General features: G+C 51.0%; 6 protein-coding genes across 6 annotated transcripts; 2 read left to right on the forward strand and 4 right to left on the reverse strand.

Moving 5' to 3' along the window:
• Nucleotides 1-814: 814 nt before the first annotated feature.
• On the reverse strand, nt 815-2,531 carry Pdw03_4799 (Mannosyl-oligosaccharide 1,2-alpha-mannosidase; the record flags this gene model as incomplete). Its single annotated transcript, XM_014675313.1, has 4 exons — nt 815-900; nt 973-1,147; nt 1,201-2,251; nt 2,308-2,531. The coding sequence occupies 4 exons, from the start codon at nt 2,529-2,531 to the stop codon at nt 815-817; spliced, it is 1,536 nt and encodes a 511-aa protein (XP_014530799.1).
• Nucleotides 2,532-6,084: 3,553 nt separating this feature from the next.
• Pdw03_4800 (Phosphoribosyl-AMP cyclohydrolase, putative) lies at nt 6,085-8,831 on the forward strand (the record flags this gene model as incomplete). Its single annotated transcript, XM_014675311.1, has 3 exons — nt 6,085-6,934; nt 6,997-8,559; nt 8,632-8,831. 3 exons carry the CDS (start codon nt 6,085-6,087, stop codon nt 8,829-8,831), a joined length of 2,613 nt encoding a protein of 870 aa, XP_014530797.1.
• A 465-nt stretch (nt 8,832-9,296) lies between these two features.
• Pdw03_4801 (Fe-S cluster assembly protein dre2) lies at nt 9,297-10,338 on the reverse strand (the record flags this gene model as incomplete). The annotated part of the gene is made up of 2 exons (XM_014675310.1): nt 9,297-9,604; nt 9,684-10,338. 2 exons carry the CDS (start codon nt 10,336-10,338, stop codon nt 9,297-9,299), a joined length of 963 nt encoding a protein of 320 aa, XP_014530796.1.
• A 1,184-nt stretch (nt 10,339-11,522) lies between these two features.
• Pdw03_4802 (U3 small nucleolar RNA-associated protein Utp11, putative) lies at nt 11,523-12,488 on the reverse strand (the record flags this gene model as incomplete). The annotated part of the gene is made up of 2 exons (XM_066100843.1): nt 11,523-12,299; nt 12,393-12,488. The coding sequence occupies 2 exons, from the start codon at nt 12,486-12,488 to the stop codon at nt 11,523-11,525; spliced, it is 873 nt and encodes a 290-aa protein (XP_065956243.1).
• A 432-nt stretch (nt 12,489-12,920) lies between these two features.
• On the forward strand, nt 12,921-13,535 carry Pdw03_4803 (Cytochrome c oxidase biogenesis protein Cmc1-like; the record flags this gene model as incomplete). Its single annotated transcript, XM_014675308.1, has 2 exons — nt 12,921-13,089; nt 13,279-13,535. The coding sequence occupies 2 exons, from the start codon at nt 12,921-12,923 to the stop codon at nt 13,533-13,535; spliced, it is 426 nt and encodes a 141-aa protein (XP_014530794.1).
• A 745-nt stretch (nt 13,536-14,280) lies between these two features.
• Nucleotides 14,281-15,162, reverse strand: Pdw03_4804 (Transcription initiation factor TFIID, 31kD subunit, putative; the record flags this gene model as incomplete). The annotated part of the gene is made up of 1 exon (XM_014675307.1): nt 14,281-15,162. The coding sequence occupies one exon, from the start codon at nt 15,160-15,162 to the stop codon at nt 14,281-14,283; it is 882 nt and encodes a 293-aa protein (XP_014530793.1).
• Between the last annotated feature and the right edge of the window lie 404 nt (nt 15,163-15,566).

Consider the following 15,566-nt stretch of genomic DNA (forward strand, 5'->3'; position numbering starts at 1 on the left):
GCATCCAGGGTTTGATTTGATTTCAGCGAGTAATTGTGCCACCAGCGCTACAAATGGCGCAATTCCACCAGTCGAGCCAATCTCATTGGACTTGGTTCTTTCCCCGTCAATTTGTTTCCCACTTGAAGAAGAGCAAAAAGGCCTTGAACAGCTCCAAAACCGATCAGCAGTGACGAAGGGCGGGTTTTCTCTGCATGTCGAAAAGCCTGGCGTGCGCGAAACTTCTTCCTGCTCAGTTCATAATTTGTACAGGCTATCCTTTCAAGAGCGCAAAATGGCCAATTAAGAATGAAAAAAGCAGAAAGTTCGGTCATGAAGTCACGTCAACGAAGCATCGCTTATCAATTGCATATGTGGTTACCTAGTGCCCTACCACCAAGCACCCGGCCCATCCGACTTCAGCTCCCATAGATGAAATTAATGTCATTCTCTCATCCGGATTTGAGATCCCAGTCCATGGAGGCAATGGTATTGGACATTTTACTGGCGATTCCATGAACCATCTCCTGCAATCGATCCGGTAGGGAGAGGACGACCTCGGACATCTCAGTTGAGATCGCCCGCCGCAATTCCGGTACATGAAATAAGACTACAAAAAAATTACAACGACCACTTTCCCCACGAAGACAGAACCAGACCTGTGATTGAGGGCCACAAGAGGGATGACGGCTGAATGACTGGCGTGATCTAGGGGCGGATTGCAACTCGAAGCGGCAATGCTCAACATGACTACAAGAATCAATAGAGTGACGGAGAATAGTATAGCTTGCTGCTTGCACTATATACTGCACTGACAGCTCGAAAATCCTAAAGCCTAGGTATGCGAGACGCGCATGGGATGGGCCTCAGTGTTGAACACATACGCATTCTTTTGACCCTTCTGAACTTGCCATGGGGCATCTATATAAAACCAAATCCCATTAGCAAAGATTTGAGAAAGGAGACAGATGATCGGCCAGGCGAGCAACCTACCCTCTGCATGTGTAAGGTACGCATATTTCATGACTTCAGCAAAGAGGAAGCTCTCCTCGTTATCGTACTTCGAGCCGCCGCCAGCTGTGTTCACGTTGCTTACAGCAGTAAAGCCCGAGTCAGTGCGGCAGGTAGCATTAATCGCCTTGAAACTGTTCCATACCCAGTCGCGGTACTGTCTCTGGGTCAGTGTGAATCAGAGATCAGGAGAAGAGAGAGTTGACGCACAATTTCTTTCCCTGTGACGCGGTGCGCGTAGTAGAAACTCTCGATCACTTCAGGGCGCAAATCATAGGAGCCGCTGTTGATGTAGAATCCGGCCTTTTCGTAGAAATCCCGTTGGTCGGATGGAACTTTCTTCGGATCCCAGCCCCAGGAGTCTGGTCCAATCCCGGTCAGGGTCTGGTTGTAAGTAGCTTCGCAGCCATCCACGAGCTTCAAGCCAAAATCGATCAAGTCTCGCCGATCCAGCACGGTGCCACCCAGGATAAAGCTGCCGCCATCGAAGCAGGTCAGATGCTGTGAGTTGAGATCGAATTGGCCGTTGTTGTATGAGGCCAGCCAGGTCACTTCTGGGCGAGGGGCGGGATGCGACTGGAGGTTTTTGATTGTCGACTCGGCTGCGAGAACCCAGCGGTCCTTGTACGACTCGAATCGCTTCGGGTCATACACGTACATCTTGATCAGGTACTCGTAGAACGAGTCATCACCGCCGTTCCAAGAGACAGCACCGTCAGTGAAATGACCGTTGGAGATGTTGATGTTGCTTCCCACCAGGCCGGGGAACGGCTCTCCGCTGGATGGTTGAGGGTTCAAAAGGTACGACTGGGCCTTCTGACTGATCTCCGCATACTCATTATCACCGGTCAAATCGGATAATCGGGTCCACTCCAGCACCAGAGTTCCAGTTACGGCAAGACCATTGGTTCTTGAGCCATCATTTCCCTTCGAAGTAATGTTAATGTTGTTGTAAGGAACACCGGATGGTGTGTCAAACGCAAACTTCAAGATCTCGCCAAGTTTCCGGGACTGGGTAAGTAGAGCGTCGACTTGGGTTGATTTAGGGGCAAGGCTTTTTGTTGCCGGATCCTTGAGCAAATCATAGCCGGACAACATGCCAGCAAGGTATCGGATAGTGGTCTCGAACAGGCTGACCTCATCCTCGGTCTTGGAGAAGTCAATCGTTTCAATGTGGTCCAGGATCTTTTGGACCGCGTCCTGGTTACCCATGACAATGGCGGTGGACAGCGCATCGACAGCAGAGGCTCCCCATCCATTTCTACCTCAAATGTCAAGTCGGTTCACCGCAAGAACTGTACAATCAGAAATGCTCACCTGGAGTCACCAAACCCATTGCTCACGGGGTGCAACTCGTCATGGGGGAACGCATATTTGACGTATCCATTCCATGCATGTTGGAAAGCTTCCTTGACAGCATCGGCCTTGGCCTGATTCTCCGCCTTGCGACGCAAGATCACCTCTGGCTCCCGGTAGGGATATGCGGTAGAAGACCCAACAAGGCCCAGCACCAAAGGAAATGATAGAGAAGAGATGCGCATGACTACGCAGTGGATGTATTTAGGTATAGAGATGCGGGTTTTATTTAGGCAGGATCGGTGCAAGGGGCACCACTAGGAATATTTTCAATCGCAAACGAGGGACTACCTGGACTGCGACGCAGCAGGTCAATGCAATTCTTAAATATGCCGGGATTGCAAAATGAGGATCTAGTGAGGTTGCAGTCGACATGACAGAGGGCGAAAAGGGAAGGCAGCACGCGGGCACGCCGACACGCGATCCGGACTTGTTTACTATTTCCCACATCACTTGCATTCTGATCTCCTTAAATACATTTGGCTAGGATGTCATTCCTGTAAACGTTAAAGGATCCAATCGGACAGGATTCAGGGGCGTTGGGGATTTACAAGGGCACCAACTATTGGTACACACCGAAGAATGCAAGTGGCCGAAGTATTTTTGGTCTCAGTTTTCAGATACAACATATTTGAGATCTTGGGATAGACAGAGGGTTTCAATTTCTAGATCCCTCTGTTCTGGACCTTCCGTCACCTTTCGAATTCCCCCAGAAACCCTTAATTACACGGGTGACCAAGCCAGACGACTCCTTGAGATGACATGAAAACATGCCGGTCTTTGGATGCCCCCCATCTTCAGGGACCGAGGTGTACCTGACTGGCATGGTCTTGGCTAATAAAAAAAAAACACCACTTGCGGGTGCTTTGACATGCAACATACCCCTCAATGTGATGGGGGGGGGGTTTGTCACCAGGCTAGAGTGTCTGACTGTGTCAACCCACCCAGTCACTCTCTCCAGTCTCCAGGTTCTGAGATCCGGATGGAATTGATGCCCACGCGAGGAACAGTCATGTCGATCGTGGATAAGTCTGTGCCGGCCTATTGTGCATTTGAACTCCAACCACATGTCTCAAGTACTCCAAGTACTCTTCGGAAGTACCGGTTGAGAATACAATGTGTTCATCTTAAGATATTCCTGTTCCCTTGTGCCCTACCAAACTTCCTTTCCATCACCATCCATGCATCCATGCATCCATGCATCCATGCATCCATGTTGTAAAACTCTACTTAGGATTCCTTATTCATGATATGCTCTCTACTTCACCTGCCATCCTTTCCACACGACCTAAGTGGACCGTTTTTGAGTCATCAATTGACCGAAATTATAGAATCATCTGACCAGGCAAAGAACTGATCTAGATTGTATCCTCTTTCCCGGCGGACTTTCCAAATTGTTTTTTTAAAAAAAACAGTTTCTCAATCTTAATGTCCCCATCGTAGTCGCACCTGACATACTTAATAGCTGCCAACTGTAACAAGGGCACTTCGACGAACATTGATGGGAGTGACCGGTGGGGATTCCTCTTCTGAAAGACGACTGAAACAACTACCTTCCACACTCCCCACTAAATCGGTGTGCTTGGCAAAGCGATTATCTTTCAGTACAGCCTCGTCTTTCATGATAGCATAATCCTTGCTGAGCGGGTACACTAACAAGCAGCCATTCTGTGTGCAGATGGAGCAGTTGCAGTTGTTGGTGTGGGACTCGTGCAGGGGCGGAGATGATATAAGTTTGAAGCGCACAGCACCGCAATGGCACATTGCCCGAGTCGGAGCTGCTGCCAGCGGTGGGGGTGGGCGGGAATAGCATAACAATATTGAAATGGGATCGGCGGTTTTTCTCAAGGTATCATCACCTGCTGGGGGGTTGAATGGCTTTTGAAATTGACACGCTTACGCTAAGCATGCTTATCTTCAAGACTATTCACACCATACATCCTGATTAATTGATGAAACAAGTTGTAGCGGATTCCAAACAAGTTCCATTTGTCGTCGGTTAGTACTCCGTATTCATCTGTGATTCATACGCGTCTTGCCGGTTATCCTCTGGCGCGTCGGGACCTTGCATCTACTAGTGCATCTACTATTGACTGGGTGATCTTCCTTAATTACGGTGTCCGACCAATCCTGCATCTGCATTTTGCTCCTTGGAGTTCCAGATTTCAAGACACCTGGAATAAGCCCCGGCGCTTATCGTTACCTGCACTGTGTAGCGATCTACGGGGAGACATCCCACTTCTGAATTCCCAAGGGCGGGACGGGGCCACTGCCAAGGTTTCTTTTGTCAACTTTGAAGATATATCGATTGGGCTGGATGAAATCTGCACAGGAATATTCGAGTCTCCGCATTCTGCACCATGGCATCATCCAAGGTCTCACCGATTGTCCGGGTTCTAGAAAGACAGTTAAAATTGGTCAAAGAAGAACTTCTCCTACCGTATACCCGGCACTGGTCAAGTGCAAGTCGAGATGAGTGTCGCATGTGGCACAGGACTCCCCAGATGGTATAATCTGATACTCCACCCCCCTTCGAAATGTGTCCCTCATGATCTCCAGTTCAGGACTTGGATGTAAATGCATTTGGGGATGGAGTCATGCTGAGATATGAGTTTGTTGGAGAAGTCACCGAGTTGGGAGACACGGTCACTCGACTGGACAAGGGTGACACTGCGGAAGGACTGATCTAGTGTAGGTCGTGACCTCCAAAAGCAATGTCGCCGTGTCAGCCTCGGAGATGCATAACCTTTGACACAGGACTGTCAGAAGCAACTGGGCTGAGCGGATGTTGCTAATATCCAATCGCGGACCACCTCATTTCACTCAAGATTCCTGCAAGCATCTCCCGGGAGGAGGCAAGCACCGTTCCTTCTGCTGTGGTCACATCATGGCTTGCCGTGTTCTCTTGGGATTGCTTGAACGTTAATCGCTCAAAAGCCCAAGGCACTAGTGTCTTAGTGTGGATGGCAGCTGTGAGTGCTATATCTGCTGGAGAATTGAGCATTCTTCTGGCGTCATGAATATCAACAGCAAGCGTGGGCGTAAACGCCATTCAACTCGCCATGATCTACGGCCTCGACGTGATCACGACTTGTCGTCCGCAAAATGAAGCTCTTGTCCACTCCGGCAGCGCCAAACATCTCTTTGACTCATACGATCCGAAGTTGACTAGGAGGATCACGAGGCCGCCGACGATCTCGAATACGGGTTTGACACTTTTGGAAACACAGCATCATCCGCTCTTGCTTCTCGGGCCGTTGACGACCGTGACGGCTATTGGTGTAATGTGCACCCAGGCCAGACAAAAACAGAACAGATCACTGGCAAGACGCACGTCATCAATGTGCTCGTTTGGACTGCTTTCTTGAAGGATCACGGTCGTGGCAAAATTGGCCATCAAGTAACTCTGTGACGTTAAGATCCTGTAGCTCAAGGATTCTAGGAGTACCAGGATAGCAAGATTTCCGATACATTCCTCATCACTGAAACAATCACTTTAGAGTATACAAAATGCAGAAATTGGATGTCTCAGAATTTTGTAAATCACAACGGTCGAACCACTGCAACATACATCAGACGATAGAGCGGCTAATCGATGATTCAGCGGGGCCGGAAAAAAAAGGTTGCACGAGGAGTCATCGCTCTCCTCCACAATTCCCCCATTATTCAAAAGGGTCCTATTAGGGGATTTAATTCTCCTTTCAATCTTTCTATCACCTTCGACAACATTTGCCCATTATGGCGACCCCCTTCCTTATCTCTCACGACCCCTCCTCAACCTCCGGCTCCGGACTTTCGCTCAAGCAGATCGCCTACTTCGGCCGTGTACTGATCAAGGTCTCGAGTCTCACCCAGGCAGAGCAATTCCTGCGCCAGAATTTCCGCGCCCTCGACATCTTCATCGATGCAACTGAGGTCTCCTCTTCTGGTGATCTTGTCGATATTCTCAACGCCGGTGCCGCCAAGATCTTGATCAACTTGGATCAATTGACCACCCTCTCCGAAGAACAATCCGTGCCCTCATCCCGTCTGCTCGTCCACGCCCCGTCAGATTCTCAGTTGGATCTTCTCCAGCAATGGGTTGCCGTCAATGCCGAGCGCAGCGAAGCTAGCGTCTGCACCGCACCTTCCACCGTCCCCGCCGCCGCCAAGAAATTGAAGATTAGCTCGGACTCCCCACGTCTCTTCACAACCTTCGGTACTCAGGCGTTGTCGGAGGATGCCATTACACAAGTCACAAAGCAGGGTGCTATTGCTGTCGTTCCCTCACAGGCACTGACCGTTGAGCGAGATGTGGCTGGCCAGATCTCCGCCGCTAAGCTTATTGCATCGACCGCCGTCACTGACCAGGCCAATGGCTTGTATGCCACTTCTGTCACTGATGAGCGGGGAGCTTGTCTAGGCTTTGTTTGGAGCAGTGACGAGAGCATTGTCGAGGCCTTGCGCACTGGCACCGGTGTTTACCAGAGCCGCAAGCGTGGTCTGTGGTACAAAGGCCAGTCCAGCGGGGATGTGCAGGAATTGATCCGCATTGGCTTCGATTGTGATGCCGACTGTTTGGTCTTTGTTGTTAAGCAGATTGGACGTGGTAAGAACCAGCTTTCGACATTGGTGGATGATGTCTTTATGCTGACCATGGTGACTCATTAGGATTCTGCCACCTTGGTACGGAGACCTGCTTCGGCGCATCTTCCGGTCTGTCTCGTCTCCAAAAGACCTTAGATGCCCGTAAGGCGGATGCTCCGGCTGGATCATACACCGCGCGTTTGTTCAATGAGCCCAAGCTCATCGATGCTAAGATCATGGAGGAGGCTGATGAGTTGTGTCGTGCGAACACGAAGGAGGAGATTGCTTTCGAGGCCGCCGACCTGCTTTACTTTGCCCTGACCAAGTGCACTGCTGCCGGTGTCAGTCTGGAGGATATCGAGCGGAACCTTGACCTCAAGAGCTTGAAGGTGAAGCGGAGAAAGGGCGACGCTAAGGGACCTTGGGCTGAAAAGGCTGGCCTGGCTAAGCCCGAGGCAAAGCCTGCCCCTACCCCGGCTCCCGTACCCGCCCCGATTGAGGATCGCACATCCCGAATTGAGATGAGGCGCGTGATCACTGCCTCTACACCCCCCCAGGTGGTCGCTGATTACCTCAAGCGTCCTTCCCAAAAATCTAACGAAGCCATTGTCAACCTGGTGAAGCCAATCATCCAGGAGGTCCGTGATGGCGGCGACGCTGCTGTACTCAAATACACCCACAAGTTCGAGAATGCGACATCACTTACCTCCCCTGTTATTCACGCACCATTCCCCGCTGAACTCATGAAGCTGTCCCCCGATGTCCAAGAGGCAATTGATATCAGCATTGGCAACATCGACCGCTTCCACTCCGCACAGATGGGAAGCAACGAAACCCTCCAGATGGAGACTATGCCTGGTGTGGTCTGCTCTCGCTTCTCGCGTCCCATCGAGCGTGTCGGTTTGTACATTCCCGGCGGTACCGCTGTGCTGCCCTCCACTGCCATGATGCTGGGTGTTCCCGCCATGGTGGCAGGCTGCAACAAGATTGTCCTGGCCTCGCCTCCCCGCTCCGACGGCAGCATCTCCCCCGAAATTGTCTACGTGGCCCACAAGGTCGGCGCTGAGAGCATCGTCTTGGCCGGTGGTGCCCAGGCCGTGGCTGCCATGGCCTACGGCACAGAAAGCATCACCAAGGTCGACAAGATCCTGGGTCCGGGCAACCAGTTCGTGACGGCCGCAAAGATGTTCGTGTCCAACGATACCTCCGCAGGCGTCAGCATCGACATGCCCGCCGGTCCCAGTGAAGTCCTCGTGATTGCCGACAAGACCGCCATCCCGGCCTTTGTTGCATCCGACCTTCTCAGCCAGGCCGAGCACGGCGTCGACTCACAGGTTATCCTCATCGCTGTCGACCTGAACGAGGCCGAGCTGCGTGCCATCGAAGATGAGGTCGATGCCCAGGCCAAGGCTTTACCCCGCATGGATATCGTCCGCGGCTCCCTCGCGCACTCCGTCACCTTTGTTGTCCGCGACATCAACGAGGCCATGGCCCTCAGCAACGACTACGCGCCCGAGCACCTAATTCTGCAGGTCGAGAACGCCGAGTCTCTGGTTAAGGATGTCCAGAATGCCGGCAGTGTCTTCATCGGCGCCTGGACCCCCGAGAGTGTTGGTGATTACTCCGCCGGAGTCAACCACTCGCTGCGTAAGTATCTCTCTGCAATGACTTTTCCATCTTATCTCTCTGCTTGATTTGTGCTAACAAACTCCTTTCTAGCTACCTACGGCTACGCCAAGCAGTACTCGGGTGTCAACCTCGGCTCCTTCCTGAAGCACATCACCAGCTCGAACTTGACCGCCGATGGCTTGCTCGGTCTTGCCAAGACGGTTGAGACCCTCGCCGCTGTGGAGGGCCTGGAGGCGCACAAGCGTGCCATCAGCATCCGTGTTGCCCACATGAAGAAGGACCAGTCATAAGTCAAGTAAACCACTTTTGTTCTTCAAGTATCGTTTTGGGTTTTATCATGATGGGATGTGCCATGAACACAGATGCATAGTTAAAAAAAGCAATTCGCCATTGGGCTTAAATTTGTTCATATACCGCCACTCAATAGAATGTTTTGGAAGCAAATAACGGAAGTCAATCACCTCCGGCAGACCAGCAGCATGTAAATACCAGACCGATCATGCCACCATCTGATCCAAGAGATGACGTTGGGCTCCACTTGAAAATCCAGTCGAAACCTTCCAAGTCACGATCAGATAGGAAAGAAAATCATATAGTCAAATTTAAGCCAAACACCCCTAGCATAATTTTGTATGTAACCCCATTAAACGAATCTCCAAAAGAAAATGCCCAAAAAAAACCCAATGCAACCGAATACCCCCACTTCCGTCATCAAAAATCGAAATGAAAGTAAGTCGTAAAGTAAAGACTAGATTTTAAAGCTGCGCAATATCATTCAGAATTTGAACCTCCTGGCCGGGCTTAAAGGCAGGAAGGCCCATGTAAGGACACCCGTCACAGCGGAAGGCATCACCCAGAGCACAGCTTCCACAAGAACCAGTCTTGCCCTCCACGGTGAAGTCCAACTCGGTCAAGTCGCCCGTATCCAGCTTCAAGACGTTCAATTCTTTGTCAGCTTTCGCGCGACGCTCCTTATCCTCTGCTTCGAGTTTGTCGGCTAGACCACATGTGCAATCTTTACAAGCGCGTCGCCGACGGCCGGTCTTGGGTTGGCACTCTGGGGCTGCAAAGATGGTGTTAGATGACATAGATCTTGCAGAAAATTTCAAGCTGCAAGAACTGACAGGAGATGGGAGACATACGCGGCATTATGGGTCTTGTTAAATCCTCCTCGGAGAGGAGCGTATCTTCATTTATGAGCTCGTCATCATCGTCGCGATCGTAATCAGTCGGAGAATCTATCCCCATCGGCACCGCGAACCCTGTGGGAATACTGGGAATAACAGGGACTGCAATTGGCGGGGTGGGCTTATTCTTCTTCTTGAAGCCGAATTTTAAAGGAACCGCGGCGGAGGGATCGAAGTTTGGTTTCTCGAAGCCGTTAACGGACTGCACGAGACCCGCCAGAACGGCTTCCATTGCGTCCGAGGCATTGAGAGCTGAGTCTTGGGTTTGCAGCTTTGCGCCCGCTTTCATGGCGGGGACTAGGGTGGCGTATACATCTCGAGTGAGGAGGTTCAGCGCCTCGGAGCGCCGTGAGCCATCTGTATCGGTGAGGATGAGGACGAGGTCGTAGGTATTTGCGGGGAGGGAGACGAGGCCTGCGGAAAGGCGGTCGAGCATTTGTAGGTCTGTGGTTGAGCGATCAAAGGTGTTGAAGAGACCGCGGAGTTTGTCCTCGTTAGTGGCGATGGAGGGGGGCGCTAAGAGGAGGGTGCGCTTGGTCTGGACTGGCTTGGGCGTGGAAAAATCCACGTCCATCTCGTTGGAGTCGATGGTTATAAAGGAGGGAGCCATTGTACCAGTTTTTCTTTGAGATATGAAGCAGAAAGAGAAGCGAGATGGGGAATATAACCTTCCCTTGGAGGGGTGGCAACTGATTATTAAGCCTTGATTAGAGAGATTGTCCTATCAGCGATAGTGTGATTACTGTGAACGTTTTGCACTCTTTACGACGTCAGTGTCAGAATACTTGATATCGCACTTTTCGATGCTATTCAGAGACAAAGATTAAGCAATCGTGACTCAAATGTTTGAACTAGGTCATTTTGTAGGCTATCACATGACCCCCACTACTCTTCGTCTTCCTCAATAGGGAATCGAACCCGCCTACGCATGTGGCAGGTTGGGGATATTTGGGCTTGATCTAGCATTCCTACCCTTTATCTTTCCGACTATTATGAAATCCCTTTGGTTTGCAGTTTCAATGCATTGAGGGGCTTTTCGGGGTTAGATCCACATTTAGGCCGACGATGCACTCAATTTATTTGACCTCGGCTCGCCAAAAGTTCACTCGGCACAGATCAACAGGATTTTGGGTATATACCGAGCTGTGTTGTGGAGTCCACATCCACGAAGCCAACACATTGGGACCACCGATGGGACGAGAATGAACCCGGGTGCTATCGATCAGCATAGAAATCCGATTGAAATAAGTGCGATTCGTAGGATTTATGTTGCCATCAAATGTAGATGAATAGAAATACTTGTAGAGCTACTGTCCCCTGCTTGTAGATTGGTATACCCGCGGACATATCGTGATAACTTGAAGGGATGAAAACTGTTCCAATGTCATGTGGCAAAGTTCGAGATGCATTTTAGGAAACGCGTCTTGGGGCATTGATCGGGAAGGAAGACAACGCATGGACGAGAGATAGAGCAGTTGATTTCAATTTTGGAGTGATAGTACACTACAGGAAGAGAAGCTAGCTTTGACATTATTTCAACAACCAACGAAACAGTGCTTCGGATGGTAGTCAAATCTCCTAGTACAAGCAGCGATGCCTTGTCGCAGGTCCCAGCTATCGCTTCACATAGGACCTGATGTTACCGAGATTTCTCAGGAGTCAATGGCCAGGATCGAAGTGGGTTCCTTGGATGCTACTGTATGCGCCGGACTGCCTCTATAGTGGTTGGTATCAATATATACAAAAAAGATGATAGCGAGTCATCACTCATAAACTCCATCGAAACAAAAACGATTAGCGCTTGCGCTCACGGATCTTCCACTTGATTCCATCCTTGTTGGTACCTCCCACGGAATTTCCCATCTTAGCCCGCTGCCAATCAAGCTCTTGCTCTGCAGTCCGGATTTCGGCGTGCTGCTTGCGCAACGCAGTCAGCTTGTTGTTGCGAGCCTCGATGGTTCGTTTCCGGAGCTTGCGAGCCCGCCGAGCATCTGCAAGTGCCTGCCGCTCAGCCTGAAGCTGCTTGGGTGTCTTGCGGGTCTTGTTTGACGTCTGATCTTCTTCTTCTGATTCCAAAGCAGGTTCTTCTTTTTGCATCCTCCGCTTCTTCATTGCTAATTGGTCCTGTCGGTCATCGGCAAACACCACTCTGGTTGGTTTCGGCTGCACCGGGGCTCCGAAATCGAAATCGGAATCATCGTCGATTCCGTCATCCTCATCACTCTCCTCGCCCTTTTCCCCATCCTTTTTGCCAAGGACCTTGTTCATGCCAACTTGCAATTCCACCTCGCGTTCCAGGCGCTCAATCTCGCGGCGTACCCGCTCGCCAACCGTCCGAAGGTAGCCCGTGTCTTGCGTCTTGAGCAGCTTGATTGCCTCGTGGCTCAATCCCCGCGCGGCGGCAGAGTCTCGTGCTGTGCCTGTGCCACGTCCGTGCCGACCCTGGACCCGGTTCTTGTCTCCCATCATGCCGAAGGCGAACTCATCGGGGTTGCGATCCCGCGCCTTCTCTTCGAGGCGCTTCAGCTTAGCCTTCTTGGCATTGTAATCTTTGGCACGGAGCGAGTAATCCTGTTGAAGTTAGAACAGTTGTCTTGAGGTCAAGCAAAAAACAAAGCTCAGATGATTGGTGAATATTCCAAGCGATCCTCTGTAGGAACTTGCCTTGTGCTTCTCGAGGAGACCCCATTTCTCGCGGCCCTGAACCTGACCACGCTCTTTGTGGTTCCGCCGTTGGACGGCATTGCGCATGGACGACATGATGAATTTTGGTGTCGATTAATTCCCGAGACAACAAATGGAGCGCAAGAAATTGTGGAAGAAATTAAGAAATCGAAGAACGAAGAGACACAGAAGTCTCTAGCAGAAGAGTGCAAGTCGAAGTCGAGATGCAAAGTCGGAGAACTTTTTTTTCTGATTCTGCCAATAGTAACGTTCTCTCCGCCCGAGCTCGGCTCACTCGCAATCAATGCTCCCACTTGGCCTCGATCTTCACTGCAAAGCAATTCAGTGAACCCCTCTTGAAACTATCTCTACATCTCTCGGTTTGTTTTTCTGGGCTCTAGAGCAGCTGAATTGGCTTCTTGTCCCTCAACAACTGGGACTACCTTCCCTCAAAGCAAACTCTCCGATCGACCAGCCCATACAATCAACCCGATCAACTTCGATCTTTGAGATCGACATACAGCCCCAATGGCTACATCTTCCACATCGACCGATACTTCTCCAGCAGGTGCGCCCGAGAGTGTATCCAGACAATATAATCTTCGCAATCCGCTTCCGCTCTCAGCTCCCCAAGAACAAGAAGTGAAACAACTGTACTACAAGAGAGTACGCGCCTATTGCGCCCCCGAGATTAAAGGTATGCAATTTCAGTTGCTTTTTACGCCAAACACACTTCATCTTTGCCAATTCTGCATAGCTTTCAGGTTGCAAAATCTGGTCATGAGTCTCAAGCGGAGGAGCACCTCCGAATCTCATGACCATGACCCACCCACTCTCCACACCTCGAAGATGCCTCAAGCAACCAGCTAATCCAAGTTTGATATAGCATTTGCCGAGTGTGCCGTTAACCGCACTGTCACTGCAACATGGATCTGTCGCCAGCAACGCCTCGCAATGAATTCATGCATGGTAGCCCACGCGAAGCCGGAAGAAGAGGATCGCGCACGTGAGGAGTGGTTCGCGGGGCATGAGGAACGGCGACGCGCGAAAGAGGAGGATCTAGCACGTGTTGAAAAGCGGCGCGAGGAAGTTATTCGCATGATGCGTGAGGATGAAGCGCGCACTCGAGCGGCAGGGAAATGATTGGAGAATCACTCCGTGTACCCCTCTCTCACTTACTTTCTTCACTTCTTATGTGAGTATTTCTTGTCTATATGGGTTTTGGCGTCTTGAGTATTCTGCTTCTTGCGTTTTTTGGAGGTCGGAGGGCGAGGAGAATGGTCTTTTGGCTGAGTCCGAGTGAGGGAAAGGGAGCTGTTGGACTGGTACCTGGCCTGACTGCCTGATTGGCCACACCTTGCAAGGTACTCGACCCATAATCCACAATCCTGGTGGCCCAGCCTGGTCTTCTTCCCCTCTCCGTCTGATAGACAGATGTCAGACTGATCCCGCTGGGCGAATCGGCCCTGAACCTTTATCGTCAATCCGGACTCGAACTTTATCTCTGTTCTCCCTCTTCTCACGGCGCACAAAGGCAAACAAAGCTGGCGTTTTGCTGGGCATCTTTATTACATTGCATGATAATCCCGAATGCGAGCGATGAAATAGACTGAATTATGTACAATATACACACAGACGATTGCATGTCTTGTTTTAATTGATCAGATGAATGTCTTTATCGGTTCAATTGCCCTTATGGTCAGGCAAGGGGACTTTGACCGCAAGTTGTACACTCAAGTTATGAAATAGATGCTCTTCATGATAGCAAAAGCCAGGACACCGTCCGATCGTAGATTAAAGGAAAAGGAAGGATGACAACACCAAGCGCCAGAAACACCACCAGCCTAAGACCAAAGGCAGAAGAACCTCCGGACGTATATGCACTCCCTTAAACATCAGTCATGTTTCGGTCCTCGTCTCCATCACCTGCCTCACCCATGGTGGTATCTTCACCGAAGAGATCCTCCATCTTCCCATCATTGTCATCCTCGTCTTCGTTGTCTTCAGCTCCATCACCACCAACACCCTTCCCAGCCCCAGGCTGCTGCATCACATCAGGCATCTCATCTTCCTCGCCCTCACTATCCCACTCATCTTTCATATTCCACGCTATTCCAGTAAGACAGAAGCGCTCAGGAGGCAGGCGCATGCCACCAATAACAACACTCTGATTCGCCGCGGGACCAGCGCCATTAGCGCCAGCAGCAGGATCGAAGCCTCGCGATACACCGGGCAAAGCGATACGATTCCTCTCTGAAGCAACCTCCATAAGGAACTCCTTCGGCAGCCCTGTCTGGAACTGAAAGTGCAAGCGGGAGGCAATGGCCAGTCGCAATGCGGGCAGAGAAACACTGTTCACTTCGGCGGAGCCCTTTGCGGCCGCAGTACCGTCTGTTGCCGCGGCGTATCCTTCCGTCGCAAGGTGCACGGAGTCTTGTAGCACATTGGCGGTGTAGCGGTAGGCAAAGTCAAGCAGTTGGAGAGGCACCCGGTCTTGGTAGGAAGTTACCCCGAGTGAGGCGAGGAGCATGTGGACCAGCCGCACGTCCCGTGGCCGTCGCGTTTTTCCACTGTCTTGAGTTGATATTCCGGGGATCGATGGTGGTTGTGGCGCTGTTGTTGAAGAGCCCGTTGCTGGAACATGGGATTGGGTCTGGGAGCTTGTTGCGGCCGGTGCGGAGGCCCCGTTCGCGGCGGAAGAGGATTCGGCGGGTGGAGTGAGAGGTTGGGCTGTGGGCGCTGACCCCTGTGTTTGGCCCGGGGATGCCATTTTATCTTTGATTGCTGATCAAAGATCAAACAGAAGGCTAAGAGCGAATTGCGGTGTTGCGAATGTGGTCGATGTTGAATTAAGTGATGATTAGAAGGCCTGGAAAATATGGTCGAACAGCATTCCTGGTACAGTGCTCAGAGGCTAGGAAATACGCAGAGATACGAGTAGCCTCCAGTGTTGGGATGGAGAGAAAGAAAGTGTTGGTTAAATGAGGCCGAAAAGAAGCATGAGCTCCAGGGCTCTCCGGCCAATATCATGATTAGGTAAGCACGCTGCCTGCGTAACCACCTAGACAGACAGTCAAGTAACGCTGTTGCGACATCACTTTTTAGAGTAACCGTGGATGATTAGTTGGGACATTTAGTTTGTCTGGGCAAGTATATTCACTCATTACATTCATT

The sequence above is a fragment of the Penicillium digitatum genome, chromosome 1 (genome assembly GCF_016767815.1).
Source record: "Penicillium digitatum chromosome 1, complete sequence".
Lineage (NCBI taxonomy): Eukaryota > Fungi > Ascomycota > Eurotiomycetes > Eurotiales > Aspergillaceae > Penicillium > Penicillium digitatum.